The sequence below is a fragment of the Panthera pardus genome, unplaced genomic scaffold, assembly GCF_024362965.1.
Source record: "Panthera pardus isolate Hobbes unplaced genomic scaffold, ASM2436296v1 HiC_scaffold_13, whole genome shotgun sequence".
Taxonomy (NCBI): Eukaryota; Metazoa; Chordata; class Mammalia; order Carnivora; family Felidae; genus Panthera; species Panthera pardus.
Window position 1 is genome coordinate 141,334,110 of NW_026526688.1, and position 16,867 is coordinate 141,350,976.

At 39.8% G+C, this 16,867-nt stretch overlaps 1 protein-coding gene across 1 annotated transcript in view; it reads right to left on the bottom strand.

Annotated features, from left to right (window-relative positions):
* The window catches only part of FRAS1 (Fraser extracellular matrix complex subunit 1), a 429,797-nt gene that overhangs the window by 225,042 nt on the left and 187,888 nt on the right, over positions 1–16,867 (bottom strand). Inside the window, exons 7-14 of the mRNA XM_019466685.2 lie at positions 16,199–16,282; positions 14,201–14,302; positions 13,769–13,960; positions 8,806–8,895; positions 6,919–6,954; positions 5,157–5,304; positions 3,536–3,679; positions 2,105–2,239 (exon numbers count right to left, since the gene is read on the bottom strand). Of these exons, the coding sequence (XP_019322230.2) occupies positions 2,105–2,239; positions 3,536–3,679; positions 5,157–5,304; positions 6,919–6,954; positions 8,806–8,895; positions 13,769–13,960; positions 14,201–14,302; positions 16,199–16,282 (931 nt within the window). The remainder of the gene's footprint in view (positions 1–2,104; positions 2,240–3,535; positions 3,680–5,156; positions 5,305–6,918; positions 6,955–8,805; positions 8,896–13,768; positions 13,961–14,200; positions 14,303–16,198; positions 16,283–16,867) is intronic.

Below are 16,867 nucleotides of genomic sequence, written 5' to 3' on the forward strand. Positions count from 1 at the left end.
GGAAATTGATCACTAGTTTTGCTTTAATTTTTAAGATCACTCTCACGTACACACTCTCTCTCTCTTCTTGCTCTCCTCTTTCTTCTCATTTTATGCATAAAAATGCAACCAGGCTGAACTAAAGCAAATTGGTTTAATTCCCTGGAGGGAGCATGAACAAATTTTCCCAGCAACTTTCTACCAGAGGCATTTGTGTATGGGTATGTGGATGGAATGTGGAAGCAGTCAGCTACGTAAACCAGTAATCAAATGAAACATTACTCATTTCAAAGTGCCCTATAACAACATGAACATCACCAATTAAAACACTGAGCATGGGAGAAAGGAAAACGGCCCCTCAAAAAAAGAGAAAGAAAAAAGTAAATATGTATGTGGGATGTGTGTCAGGGGGTTGAGGTGTTATGGAGGGAAGAATAAAATCTAAGGGGAATTAATTCCCTTTTAAAGGCAAATCTGTCACAGGAGTGCTAGTAGGAGGTCTCTTTGATGGGATAGAAGAAAGGAGTAGAGAATACATTCATTAACTTCATCAAATTGAAATTTCAGCAGTTTACCTAAATTGCCCAACCATTACACACCTACAAAGGCATTTGGATGTGCCCACTTTGAGCCTGTTCTAAAATAACAGGTAAATAGCACATGATAAGTAAGAAACATTAAGGGGTCTTTTATCTCTTATGGCTGAGGCTCCTATTGAAACACTGGTCTTTCAAGGATCACCAAAGGATAATATGTGTCTTCATTCATCAAACACTTGTTCAACAAACGTTGAACACTTTGTGCAGCCCTTGATGTTGGGGATACAGAAGATATTTTTACAGGTTGCAAAAAGCCCCCAAGCCAGACTCAGAAGCTAGTATGCCTTCTGTTTTGTAATGTGACTGGCTCCAGGATGAGCCCCACCACCCTCACATCAGTATGACATTAATAGTACCAGTGTTTCCCTTCAAGATGGTTTCTATTATCCCGTGGATGCTGCTTCTGCCCTCAACCTGGAATGAAGGAGGCCATCAGACTTTCCACAGAGCATCTTCCCATGCCATAGAGCTCATTCAGCCCACACAGCTGGTGAATACCATGCACTTACTCTCTTTCACTATATTCTCTCCAAATGATCTTCCTGAAAATCTAACCGAGGGCATAAATGAGGGAAGAATATCAGCCGACCCTAAGACCAGCCCACCTTTGAGTCTCATCACATCTCTGCCCCTCTCCTGCTCAGCTGCAGAGCCTAGCTCCCAGAGCTCCCTGGTAGGACACCCAAGCTTCTCCCTCTGGCCTGTCTGCCTGTTCAGGTTTGCCCACCACTGCACACCCTGCCTTGGGTTCTGAGCACATCTGATTGTGTCTCCTCCTGCAGACCAGCTAGGACCCTGCCCTTTGTCTTTGCTTCCACCATTACCCCTTTTCCCATTCCTGCATTTATTTATTTGTTTCTTATTCCTACATTTAACAAAATTCTTTAAACATTTACTTCTTTACTTATACTCATGATTATAATCACTATTAAAAACATCGTCCAGTATAAGCAACAAATTAAATTACACTAAGACCACTCCAACCTCCAGAGACTATTATAATATTAAGAATATCAACTAGCTCTTTAGACACATAAAGCTACAAAAGCATGCAGACACTAAAGTAAGAGTAAATGGAAATGCCATCATCTATTTTGCATGTCCATGTTTGTTACTTATGACGTCACTTTCTTATTTCTGTTTCTCCCTCTCTCTTCAGGTAGAAATAAAGTTTTGAAAATATATAGATATATTTCTCTCTTCATTTTCATTTAAGCCCTGTGTATTTACACTATGAAGGAATCACACTTACAATATAATGACAACCCTGAACTGAATAAAGAACTGTTCCAGTGCCCCAAGGTGTGTGCAGAAGGACTTAGAGAAATCTCACCACATGCACACATCACCAAAGCACTAATAAGGTTATAAAAACAACACGTGTCATCTCTCATCCACTGTTCTGGGCCCATCAGGAGTCTCTCTCAGAGTTTCTTCTCATACTTGAAAAGCTACTCACAGCTCCCTGTGGCCCCGGATCACTTGGGGGTGGGGGTGGCTTTCTTGGTGGCCCAGCCAGTGATTACCTGAGCAGGAGTGGCGATCTTGGTAGAAGCCGTCCCCGCAGGTGGGCACACACTGGCCATGCTGCATCAGCAGAGGAGGCTGGCAGGACGAACATTCCAGCCCACTGGTACACGTGGAGCACTGAGGCTGGCAGGCTGGCTCCAGACAGGGGTGGGAGAAAGAAAAAGGGAAGCCCTGATTAGCTCAAAGACACCACCCCTGTGCCAATTCTTACATAGCCCAATCCTGAGGCTCTGTACTGAGAACAAGAAAGGCAGGAAAATTACTCTACAGTCTTCAGTTGTGTAACACACACTTCACGCCAGGCAATGCATGAAGTGCTTTATATGTATGGGTGCATTTAATCTTTACAACAACCCTATAGGGTGGTTAACCCCAATTTTTCACGTGAGGAACAAGCTACTAGAGGTTAAGTAACTTGCCCAAGGTGACATGAAGCTGGCATTTGAAGTCAGGAAGTTTGGCTCCTGAGTCTGTGCTCTTCTTATCCAATAACCCCCAATACCTTTCTCACTCAACCATTTCACAAGAATATCCCTTGTCTCTCCTTCCACAACCCATGGCAGAGGTATAAATGACTTTCAAAAAGTCTAAAGATTAGGAGTCAGGAAAGAGAGTAGGGGGAAGTAAATAATTACCTTTCTTGAGGCTTGAAAATATCCTAGAAACTATTCTAGGCACTTCATGTATATTAACACTTAACACTTAATTCTCACAAAAAACTTCTGAGGAAGGTGCTAGCTAGTACTACCCCACTTTATAGGTAAGAATACTGAGGCACAGAGAGGTTGAATCTCACACCCAGGGTATAAACCTATATACTCTTAAATGGATAATTAGCTCTATGAGTTAGAGATAGGGAAAAAAGTAACTATGATTTGGCCTCAAACAAGCCAAAATTCTGCCAGGTAAGATCTCCTTCTCAGTTGCATAAGAACTCTGAAAATTCACATCTCCTTGATAACCCACAGGAGATAAACTCTATTACCGATTATCTGTTTGATGTTGAACAAGCCAGTTAATTTCTCTGGCCCACAAGTTCCCCATTTGCAAAATGAGAAAGTTCTAGTAAGTGATTTCGAATGTCTATGTCAATTCCAAACTTCAATCTTGGATTAACTGAGTATTGTAATAAATGACACGAAAGATTCTGGCGATATTACTATCTTTGAAAGTCTTCAAAAAATGAAAAATCCAATAACAACCACCTAGTAACATCAGACCTCCACATCATCTAACCCCCAGTAAGCATGAAAACACCTGTGAAATGTCAGAAGAAAGACACGTGCAGGTAGAGATGCCAAGTAACCTATGGATGACATTACTACCTTCGAAGGGTTTTTGGAAGTTATGCATTTCTTGAGTGCATCACCCCTCCTTGACAACAGTGAGCCTCAGTCCACCTCTCGGCTATCTGCCCAGAGCCATACCTAAACAGAGAGCACCAGCCTGGTAAAATCCCAGACCACAGCTGTGCACACACTGTCCATTCCGCAGCAACTTTGTGGGGTCCTGGCAGAGGTCACAGTGCTCTGGAGACTGAGAGCAGGTCAAGCAGTCTGGGTGGCAATGAACTACAATCAAGGACAAAGAAGAGGAGAATTTGACAAAGACCATATCATTTCTCTTACATTCTTCCAAAAAAGAATCTACAGAGTATATGGGGCTATAGCGAAGAAGAACAGAAAACTCTGGAACTTAGGTATGAAAAAGACCCCGAGATAGCAAAAATGATTTCAATGCAAGATTTCAAAGAATCTCTCCTTGTCTGAAACACTATTACTGTCTCTGGTAGCTCCACATTGAAGACACTAAAAATGTTACAGGACAGCCCTATTAATGCTTCTACCTGTTGGAATGCCTCTACAAACAGGAATTATCAGCTCCATAATATATGATTTAAATGAATTCAATAGTTTATGTTTTCTTACATGTTCTTAAGCTTTGGCATGTATAGAAAGTTAAAACAAAACACAATTTTTAAAAAGTTGTTTAAAAAATACAGCCAGCTTTATTCTTTTTCTCTAAAATTCAAATCGCATTCAAAACAATTGGGATTATCATAAAATTCAATGGCAACTGTCAGCAAAGGACTTCTTTCAGGTTTTAAAGTTGTCAGGGACCTGATATTCAAAGTATAGTACATTATAATATGCTAAATATTTGTTTAGGAAAGCCCAGGGAGCCACTTTGGTGAAGGTAACGTAATTAAACCATAAAGTTGCTTTGCTTTTCCCATGATAAACTCTTCACAGAAACACTGTGATTAGCCAAAATAAGTTGAGTGCAACAAAAGCAACTGCCAATATGAAAAATTGCAACCCACAGAAGAAAACAATTAATTATGAAATATGAATGGAAGAAAATGCCACTTCTCCAAGAGAGACTAAGCTTATAGGCAAATTACTGCACAGCCAGAGCAACTCCAATGCTTGCCAACAATTATTAACTGGAACTAATTCAACCCCAGGTGCTTTGAAAGCAGAGTTGCAGAACAAGTAGATAAAATTTTCTTTTGGAAGAAATTAATGAGTCTTTAAACTTCAAAAACCCATTTGAGAACTCCTAAGGAACCATCTGTTTAACAGCTCACCTTAAGAAAAAGAAAAAAAAAGGACACCTGTAACAAACTTTCAGCAATTGCCCCTATATCTTTAACAATGGAACAGTCCTAACATATATATTTGCTTTTAAAAGTTTCTAAACTTTAGGTTATTTGATCTCCATAATAATTTTGCAAGGTAGATGAGGCACATTTTATTAACAAGAAATTAAGATCTAAAGAGGGTCAATGACTCGCCCAAGATCACCTACCCGTAATCTGTTGAGTTTGGTAAATACGTGGGCAAAGATTAAGCAGTATCATTTGTTAGAAAAATTAGCAAGAAACCAATCAACCAACAAACCAACTTAGTAGGTGACTTAAAAAAAAACAAAAAACAAAAAACAAAAAACAAAACAAAAAAAACCCACGAAGCGGGGAGAAAGATCTCTGAATTTTTTTTTGACAGTGAAAATATCTCAGTAGACATAAATCAGACATGGACCCACCTGATGTGCAATCTGGACAGCACTGTCCCTTCACCACTTGGGCTAGTGTGGCCACTGGACATGGTGGACAAGAGGGCTCATAGCAAGTTACCTGAGAGCCCCAGCACTCACACACTTTGCAAGGGCCATCCTCCCACTTCTCCCCTTCCTACATGAAACAGTAAAGAATGATGTTATCAGAATTGCAAAGATTCAGAAGACAGTTTGCTGGTGGAGAACTTAAAGTTCCCATAAGGGACAAAATGAAAGTCCTGTTCAGTACCATGCAAATCTAACTCTGAAATAGGACAGTCATTGAAGAGTTGTTTGGTTTTTTTTTTAATTTTTATTTATTTTTGACAGAGAGAAAGAGCATGAGTGGGGGAGGGGCAGAGAGAGAGGGAGACAGAATCTGAAGCAGGCTCCAGGCTCTGCGCTGTCAGCACAGCGCCCGACACGGCATGAACCCACAAACTGCGAGATCATGACCTGAGCTGAAGTCAGACGCTCAACCGACTGAGCCACCCAGGTGCCCCAAAGAGTTTTAAATTAAAAAGGATAATATTACTCCTTCTTTGTTTATAATTGATTTATTTAAATGTAGAACCCAGGCAGAAAAATAAACTGAGAACACATTCTGGGGCTCATAAGTAAGAAGCATATAACACTTGTTTCTTAGCCTATCTCACCAAAAAACACGAGAGGGGATTACTATGTACCTATGATTAGCAGGTACATTACATGCAATCTTTATAATAACAGTGGGAAGTTGGTTAAAGCCCTGAGTTTCCTTACAGTTACTCCAGTAAGAGTAACAGTAGAGTCATTATATTCTTAAAATTACAGCTCTTGTATGACCATTTTTAGTGGGCCGTAGATGTGCCATGGGCTTTCTCACGCTAAAATATTCTTTTTGGTCAAGCAAATTATGGTAATGAACATTAATATTTTGATGGAGAATTCAAAGTGAATTATAAAGAACAATTCCTTTTTTGCTCACTATCCTACTCACCCTGAAGATAGGAAAGAGACAAGGGTTCCTACCAGAATGTTTTGGGGTGATGAAGGAGGTAAAACAGGAGAGCATAGAAGAGCATATTATAATATAAATATTTGATAAAATATTTATTAAACCAATTGATGTTGAACACTCCAAACAATTAATGTGGCTATAGTTAGCAAAAATGAATGACAATGTTAGAAAAATCAGGAATATTATCTTGAGAAGGCAGAAGTGCTTTTCTTCCATTTCAAGGCAGACTGGATTCCTGGCCCCCTTATTCTATAGCCTTCAAAATTTTAAGCTTGCTTGTGTGAATAAATGTGCTTGCACTTTACCTTAAAAAGGAACCATACAATGTTTTCCTGTAAACAACCTTAAAAGAATGAACAATCAGTTTTGTTTTGTGGAACTAACACTCCCAAACCCCAAAAGCTCTCCATGCTTTGAAGAACATGAAATTGCATGGATGGTTAAACTGAATTTTCTAGGCCAGAAAAAATCAGAAAGAGGAAATCATCACAAGAAAGGGAAAAATATGTGTAGGAGCTTGTAGTTAGAGAAGTATTATCAATTGGGGAAAAAATAAGGTAAATAAAGAAGCAAAGTTCAATGAATCAAAGTGTTAGTTATCATTAAGATTCTTAATCTGGGACCATGGTGCCAACAAACATGACTATTAAAAAATACTATGGCAGTAAGGTTTCCCAGGACAGTTTATGCAGATCATTGCTTAAAACAATGCTACCAATATCTATGTACAAGTTAAAAATCTATACTTACTGGAATACGTTTAACTTCACTTGCATTTGAGGGGATCTAGGGACAAAGAGAAATGTATTTATTATACCACTAAAAACACCATTAAACTGATCTATTTATTTTCTCATTTAAGAGTTATCCATTTTGCCCAAGTATCATGCAACATCATTCATTTATTATGAATAGAAAAAATCTATATATATCAAAAACAAGAAAAGCATACAATATGAGGTGAAGACAACATGCTTCAGAAATATTTGTGAATTCTGATTCTCCTTTTGTGCTTGAGCACATGGCTTCCATTCCCTTCAACATGAAGGACTTCACAGTCAAGAAATCTAAGCCTGTGGGGGCAAACTCTTGAATCTTGTATGGTACCACAATACTCTGGGGATTTCGACTCATTTAAAGCAACTTGCTTTTCTTTAACTCTGCCGGGCTTAATTTACCTCCAAAAATGGGTAGGAAAATTGATACTATGGTTGAGAAAATAGAAATTCTTCATTTATAGGCAGCCTTTAATCTCCTAACTTCTTAAGAAACAAGAACTAAATTATTGAATACCACTATGAAACAAACAATGCCAACAGCATAACATGATGCCATTTCTTTAGCTTTTTGTTTTTGTTTTTGTTTTTTTTTTAACGTGCCAGCATCTGTTCCAAGTGTTTCATAGGTATTATCTCAATAGCCCCATGAGGTAAGTACGATTGTTATCCCTTCTTCACAAATGAGGATTAAGTAACTTGTCTAAAGTTATAGTCAGCTAGTATGTGGCAAAGTAGATATTTGAATTTAGAGCCCAAACTGTTAACCTCACACAGTATTCTCTCCAGCATACACAGGTTGACAGATGCAATTTTCCCAAATCACGAAGAAAAAGTAGGTAGGAATCAAAGTACTTAATCCCAATTCTTATCATTTTATTCTGATTGGTCAATAAAGCAGTTGTCTTTATGATCAACTGGCCTATTTTTTAGAACACAATTTATCAACACTACAAAATCCCATGTGGAAGATCTAGGCTATACAAATAGAGCAAACTTGAAGAGATTAAGACAAATATTTTTTTCTTTGGGTATATAATTCTTAAAAGTACAGACTTAGAAATAAAACCTTAGCAAATGGAATTTTGTCCCCCAACCAATCCATCAAAATCCTTTCCATTCTACATGCAAAATAAATCTAGAGCCTTCCTTCTGAGACCAAAACACCATCACCACTCCTGGACTATTGGAAAAACCTTCCAACCAGATCACCTACTGCCAGCCTCACCCCCTTCCGTCACTTGCTCACAAAGCAGCCAAAGTAACCCTTTCACAAGTAAGCCAGATCACAGCATGGCTGCTCAAAGCTCCTACAGCTCTTGTCTGTGTCACAGTAAAACACACATTTACCATGGCATCCAGGCTACCTAGTGGACTCCGGCACCAAATCCTTTCTCCCCCATTCTCTTGGTTCTAGCCATAGTCACTTTCTTGCTGTTTCTTGAACACACCAAGCACACTTCTGCTTCAGTCGTCTTCATTTGCTGACTCTTCCTAGCACATTTTCTCTCCCCAGGTAGCCACATGGCTTGCTCCCTCACTCCCCTTAGGTTTTGCTCAAATTTCTCCACATGAGAGACTTCTCCGATCATACACTAACCTTATGCACCTCCCTCCTCTCAGCTACTGGCAGGTTTTTGTCTGTCCCTTGTGTGCCTACACTAGAGCATGAGCTCCCCGCAGCAAGAGCAGTGACTCTTCGAGCTGTTTGATTCTGTGTCTCTAGGACCTAGCACAGAGTAGGTGTACACATTTGATGAACAATGAATGGGTAAAAGATATGAGAAGGTAATGCCCCCTCATCAAACTAATTTTTAATTATTAATTTTTAATAGTCTTCAGTTATTAGTCTGATACTCACAAATTCTACATTTTCTTCATAAACACAATAACCATTCCTTGAAATGCATTCAGGGCAGCATTTTCCATCTAAGTGAATTAATTCTTCACCCTGTAGAAGGATTGCAGAGGCACATATCAAATTACCATCTCTAGGTAGCAGTGCTAAATTGCACAACAGCTGGATTCCCTGACTGGAATGAAAAACCTTAGCAGATCCTTTGTTTTGGCCCATTGCTTACTCCATCTCCCCCTGTTGTCTTCCTATGGAAAATCTAGGCAATGCACCTCACCCCTCCAAGTGCTTTTGTATTCCAGTTCTGGAATGCATGTGTACAGATCCTTCCATCATTTCTCACCCATGACCAGGAGCTCCCATGAATAAGAATGGCCAAGATTGCGACGTCTGAGTGGTTTAGTTGGTTAGGCATCCAACTCTTAATTTTGGCTCAAGTCATGATCTCACAATTGGTGAGATGGAGCTCTGCATCAGGCTCTGTGCTTGGGATTCTCTCTCTCTCCCTTTCTCTCCACCCCTCTCCCACTCATGCTCTCTCTCTCTCTCTCTCTCTCTCTCAATCTCAAAATAAATAAACATTAAAAAAAAAGAATGGCCAAGATTAATTGTGGTAGTATTGGAAAGTTATGAATTTCAGGAAAGGATCAGGCTATCTTAAACATACAAGGTTTGAACTTGTGATTTGGTTTCATTAACAGTGCTCAAATCAAACCAACACTTTTTCTTGAATACGAAATCAGATACATCCCTGTATGCACAGATGCAGTCTCAGGAATAAATTAAACAGTAGAAAACTAATTTTTATTCAGTGTTCTGAAACTGTTATCCACATAATCACTATTTTTTTAATTAATTGTAAGAGGAAGGAAAAAAGGTCACACAAAGAAGGTAGATGTTTAATTTTCAAAGTCTTACTATTTTAATTTCCCAATATTAATAATTTCATAATTTTTATTTTTATTATAAAATAATAAATGCTTACTAAAAAATTAAACAATTATAAATTCTATAACCTAGAAAGTACAATTCCACTGCCATCTACCTTCCAGGGAATCTGCTGTTAAAGACATGATTTTTGTTTATAACTTTTCATATGCATATACTAACATCTAATATCTATAGGCTAACGAGTATTCTTTAAAGCGCTTTCCACTTTCTAAAGATATATATACTGTCTAAAGAATGGTGATGTTTCTTTAAATCAAGACATTATTTAATTTGGGATCTACATTACATTTAAAGTGCAGAAACCATGTTATGTAAAAATTGAATAACGTAGAGCAAACAGAATAATCACAATGATATTTCATGTTTAAAAACACTTTGCGCTACAAAATACATAAAATAAAAGCAGTGGTTGTCTTTGAAATGCAGCATTATTGATGGATTTTAAAGTCTCTTTTCTACTTTTCTTGAGTTGTCAATTTGTGAAATGAATATATATTATTTTAATGAAGGAAAATACACACTTTTAAAAGAAATACAAAAATACATGAATGATTGTAACTTTTTATAGTGCCTCAAAACTGATTTCAAAAAGAAAGGAGTTGTATAGACAGATCACTGTCCATCAAAATGTAATGCCCATCAGAGGCCAAGGGAGAGCAGTGGATGCTATAGCGGGCAGGCGTATTTACATATAAATGGTTTTGCAGAAACGTGACAAATCAGCTGGTAGCACAAGACTAACCCAGAAACAGTGAAATTTGCTGTCAAAGCATATAAAAGGGTTTATATGCATGTAATCTAAGATGCTTAAAACAACATTTTAAAGCAAGACAGAATATGTGTACTTCTACTGAAGACAAAACACGTGAGCAATTCTTGAGTGCCCACTCCATACATACAGAGAAAACTGAAAATGGAGCCGGCATCATCCCAGTAGGGCAAGGAAGGTAGCAGTTTTGAGTCTTCAAACACTACTGTAAATAACAGCAAGCCTTGCTGCTGGGGAACAAGGATTCAGTTTTGGTGAGGTAGGGAGTTCTAAATAGATGTGCTATTTATAGAAGAAGCCTGGATGCCCCAAACTGCGTCAGTTCACTGCGGTGAGGAGCTGGCTCCAATTAGCATTTGACTTTTGCTTTGAGAAAAATTGCTTTGCGGAATAAAACTAATTCTTTTCTTTTTAAGAGGATTCTGCTGCATAGGTCAGATGGAATCTGCTAAGCCCTCCCCACCGAATCACACCAACATCCATCCACCAGATGCAAGACTGTGTGATTCCACTCGCTTGCCCATTGGAAAAGGAAACACTCTTTTAAGGGAATTTTCCTCCACTGGAGAACGGAAAGGTACCTCATACTTATGGTATGCCTACCCTCTTCTGTGCATTTTGCTAGAAGCTTCAATCCCACCTCCCCACACTACCATCATTTTATGCCTCATATGTGAATGCTAAGTCCTTTAAAAAACAAAGTAATTTGACTTCTTGAATTCATGCTTAAAAATACCCCAAAATGTAGAAAAAATGAGAATCATCATACTATGCTATTTTACTATTGATTTTATTTGTGTTTTGGTGTCTAGGGATTTGGTTGGATACATCAGAAACAAACGTCATATGATTCTTTCCTTTTTTAAAAAAGAAAAACTGTGTGCTGATTTCCATGCTACTCAGAACACCGCTGTTGAAAACCAATGTGATAATTCTTACAGTGGTGAAGGTGCACAATTCTGTCTCTTCTTCTAGAAGTTTATTTTTTTGCATCTTTGTGGATGTACATACACTTAGATTTAATCTATCCTTGGTATCTAGGATTAGAAACCAAATGACCTTGGTATTCTAGATAAGGCTAAAAGTGGGGTAGAACTGAATAAAAATACCAATAGCCTACTTTCACACTCCCCTGGCAGATAGTCATTTTCTTCAGATGCTCCTAATGCATTTAATTCATACTTCCATAATCATTGGTGCTACTGCATATTGATTTCTGTTTATGTATCTGACTTCCCCCAAAGCCTGGAAACTCTTGAGATTAGAATGTGTCTTATTCCTCTTTTTATCTCCAAGCTAAGCAGAAGTTAGGAAGTTTGTACTCCAGGCATTCACAAGGTCATTAACCAGTGCTATTTGCAGAAGCATGGCACAGAATGAAGGATATTTCTGGTAAGGTTCAATTTTGGTTAAAATTTCATTCTGGTTCCAGTTTAGAACCCAGTGCCTTAAACCACATTTGGAAACACAGAGGTCACCTGGAAGACACTAGTTTAGTTAACTAAAGACCTGGAGAAATGGGATAAAGGCATTGGAACTCCTCAGTTCATAAATGAGGAGCTGGGGGTGAGAGAACTGGGAGGACATGAGATGGTGCTGTGGGGTGACTGGAGGGCAGTTGAGGCCCTCTGCACTTACCTCAGTGGTCGCTCCCCATTTTTTCTAAGAACAGCAAAGATGACCTGGCATACGGGGGCCACAGATAGGTGTTGTGGAGGATAGCAGGCACTTGGAAATGCATTAGCATTGGAGACAGTGGGTCAAATTATTTTCTGTGATTGAGACTCTTTGTTCAGACTTCACTGGAAATAGGTGGCTACAGAACCCACCCCACCAGAATCACCTCTCCCACATTTTCCATAAACCCTGGGGTATTATTAGGCAAATTGAAACCTTAGAAAATAACCCTGCATCCTCAGGGAAACTGCCAAGGCCAGGAAGCCCAGCCTCAGCCTGAGACAGAGGGAGAAAGAAAAGGGCCCTGAGTAGGATTTTTCTCATCTTCATCCAACCATTCTGACTCCCCTGACATCAAGAAGGAAAGGAAATGAAAAGGCGTGTGGGGGGAAATAAATCTGCAAAAGCAAGACCCTCTTTACCTAAATATGTTTCAGCTCTGCCAAGACTTAGAAGTAAGAGGCAAGATGAAAAATCACCCTGTCATTGACAGCCCTGTTTGAAAGGTTGTTCCTCCTCAGGCTCAGTGCTAAGAGGAGCTGAGATGTGGGGGAGAAGAACTAGAAAGAAAAATGCCTTCACAGACGTCCAGTGCTTCAGATCTTCTGAGTTTCCCTCATCTACTCAAGTTCACAACCCTGCGGGAAATTGGTGGGGCGGATGGGAGCGGTGAGGGAGAAAGACACAACTTTAAAAGCAATTTGTTTTGCAATGGGTCAAAATTGAGTTCAAAGAGGAAAAAAAAAAAAAAAAAAGCAATTTCCCTACAATATACATCTATAGTCCAAACAGAGCCTGCTTTGTTAGAAGCTTCTAGAAATTCTGCAGACAGCAAAAGTCAACAGAGGTCAACTGAGTTAATTATTTACGAGGTTCCCCTCCCTCTCTTTAAAACAAAAACAAAAACATTTCTTTCTTTTTTTTTTTTTTATTTTTATTTTTATTTTTTTATTTTTTAATATATGAAATTTACTGTCAAATTGGTTTCCATACAACACCCAGTGCTCATCCCAAAAGGTGCCCTCCTCAATACCCATCACCCACCCTGCCCTCCCTCCCACCCCCCATCAACCCTCAGTTTGTTCTCAGAAAAACAAAAACATTTCATTTTCTTTCCTGATCCACAGAAGCAGCCCATAGGGGCTGGCTCTCCTTTCTGCTAAATGCTGTCAGTGGGGCCTGCAACAGAAGCTGGGCCATGGGAGCACCTGCGGACCTCTGTTTTACAAACATAGCAAGCTGGGCAGGCCCCCAGCCATGAGGTCCAGCTGCGCTGACTGATAGGCTAATGTCCCATATCATGTCCTTCCCTTTCACGTCTCCGGCTCAGGGCTTCCAATCTGACCAGATGCATTGAGAACTAAAAACTCCAGGGGGCTGTTCCAAGCCAGTCTGAACAAATAGTGACATTTATTTTACACCACAGAATCTTTGTGCTAGAAGACTCTGTGAAATGTGAGTGGTCAACCTGGCTGTCGCCTTTGCTGCCAAAAAGTAAGGAACAGGTGAGGCACCAGCTATCCCTTTGTAGAGAATTGTTACAGTCCAAGTGGAAATGCCTTTGCTTCTTACCCGGGCACACTCCACTTTGGCACACTCTCCAGTCTGGCAGGTCACTTGGCCGTGGTCACACATGCAGAACTCGCAGGCAGAGCCCTTCCACATTTCATCCTGGTACCGCACAATCCCATTGTGTGAGCAGCTTCCCGCAGGAGACACGCATTCCTCACAGCATTCCCCGTGGCGCTGAGCCCTTCTCTGACCCTGAAGAAACAAAGATGGCAGATAAAGGGCAATGTTCTCCACCCGACCTAACCCAGCTGAGGCAAGTTCCTCTCTGCCTCAGCCCTCCTTTCTAGGAAGCAGATCTTTTATATCTTTATCTAATATTTCTAGGCATAATAAAACTTTCGATTCCCTCAAAAGACACACTGGACTAAGAAATGCATTTCCTAAATGCCCCAGAATAAATTTTTATAAATCAAGCTACACTCCATCAAATACCTTGTCACATCTTAGTGGGGGGCAGGCCTGTTTGTGGCACCTGACCTCACCCTGGTCACATATACATGTGGTACAGGCGTTTTCGTTCCACTGGTCACCATGCTGAGGAAAGAAAGGACAAAGTGGAAAATCAAATGTCACATATATCAAATAGAAATACAGGAACATAAGACACACAATTTTTATTACCATTTTTAATTGAGTCACATTGAATGTACTTCTGAGAATGATGTCATTTAGGCAGCAACAGCCTCTAAGAAAAAAGTCAACAAATGTCCAAAGGGAACTTTACATTCATTTTTATTCAACTACATGCTTTCCACAGATGTGTTGAGGGCCTACTCTATGCCAGGCCCAGGCCCAAAGAGTCTCTGGAGCATCAAGATTCGTAAGAAGACCCTGTTTGCTGCCTAATCAGTTGTCATTCTTTAGCTCCTCTTCTTTGCCAGGAGACCCAGTGCCTACTGCCACATAGTCACTTTCCCAGCTTCCCTTGCAGTTAGAGCAAGGGCATTTCCCAATCCTGACTGAGGAGACCTCTGAAGAAGTTTGCTATAGCACTGGAAGCCAAAGACTCCTCTCCCATAAAAGAAGAAAAGCCATCCCTTTTCCTCACCAGCCTTTAGTAATGATTGTGTGTGGATGAGCTGCCTAGACTTGAGGAAGCCATCTTGGGGACATGAAGGGACAAGACAGAAAGCAAATGACAACATGCAATGGATGGTAGGGTGGACAGATCAGAAAAGAGCTTAGGGGTAACTGGATGGCTCAGTCAGTTAGGCGTCTGACTTCAACTCAGGTCACAATCTCGCAGTTTGTGAGTTTGAGCCCCGCATCAGGCTCTCTGCTTTCAGCATGGGGCCTGCTTGGGATCCTCTCTCACCCTCTCTCTCTGTGCCTCCTCTGCTCACACTCCCTCTCCCTCTTTCTGAAAAATAAATAAACATTTTTTTAAAGAGCTTAGATCCTTGAAGACATCACTGAGACCTGAATTGATCAACCCTACAACTACCCTATCTCTACATTTCTTGTTATATGAGATATTTCATGTTTTCATTTTAGCCACTTTTAGAGGAGTATTTCTGTTACTTGCAACCAAAAACATCACAATAGATATAAAGGCCATCTCTTCCAGGAGAAATTAATCTGGCACATATGTGGCTATTGTATTGGACAACACAGATCTAGTACATACAAAAATCGTTTCCCAATTAGTTATGTTCATTCAGACTTCAAGTGACCCATCAAGAATTTGTGACACTTATTCCCTAATATTCAGTTCCAGATTCTGTACTGAGAGTCATAATTCCAATTTGTACTTAGTTTTCCATAGGGTGGCTGACAAACAAATAAGTAGTCGGTTTTATTTTTTATAGGTTCTTTGCTTTTGAATAACGTAACCTTCTTTTGGCTCAGTAGGGCACTCCTAAGATAGAACATCCACTCACTCATTTAATTTGCTGAACTCATTTTTATTTGGCACCTATTATGTGTTAGGCACAATTATCTAGATTATTCCAATAGTACTTTCAAGTGTGCAGTTTCCACCACCCCTAGCTTCTCACCTCTCTTGCCACTCTCCCCTACCACCCCCATGCTTCCCCACAGTGTAAGGCAGGCAGAAGCTGTCTCTGGATATCAGTACATGCAATCCAACCAAAGCAGATAGACATTCCAGGGCCTCCAACCTAAGTGTAAACTGATAGTAACCAATGATAGTCCTTTTTTCCCTTTGAGACGTGTGAACAGTAAGTTCACCAAGGTTCGTGAACCAGGTGCTGCCTGCCAGCACATTCCTTTATATTTCTAATCCCCTTCAACTTAAGTTTTTCATAAAGGCTTTTCACAAAGAGAAGAAAAAAGCTGTTTATGTACTGAATTACTAATCTTGGCAAAGACTCAGACAAGAGGGTGGGGAGGTGTGGTGGTTGGAAGGGCGGAGGGCATATGTGTGAGAACGTATGTCAAAACACCTACAGTGGGGACATCAAAGGTTACCTCGTATGCTTGGCCAGATGCAGAGCAGGATCGGGAAGAGCACTGTGGGCAACATTTTCCAGGAACTCGGATGATAGTTTCATCCTTAGACCCAAAAAAAGGAACAATCCATCAAAAGGAGACATTAATAAAACCCACAATAGTAGGAAAATTTCATTCATAGCCCACTCAATCATGTGCCTCAAGCATCCATAAATAGCAATTTCCTCTCGTTTAGTATTTATTAGTCACCTGGTGCTTTGATAAGAATTTGCACTTCCAAAGTCAGTGTGATTCTTAAGACATTTGCACATTCCTCAAGTCCTACCCTCTTTTCTAAGAGCAAACAAAAGCACAAATAATAATAATAACAATAATAATTGTACTCAGTGTTTATCAGGCATTATTTTAAGGCTTTACATTATTTTAAGGCTTCTTTCCTAAGAAGTAGATGTTCTTTTCCTTGTTTTACAAACAAGAAAAGTAAAGACCAGAGAGATTATGTGACTTGCCCAAGGTCACACAGCCAACCTGGTTATGATAATGGTTGGAGCAAGACTTCACAGCACAGAACCATACCAATACTTAAGGATATTTACACTCCAGCTGAGTTATCGCTAAATCCAAAACGAAGTTATCCCTCTATTGATAAGCTACTTCACTATTCTTTTGCATCTTTATGTGAATCCA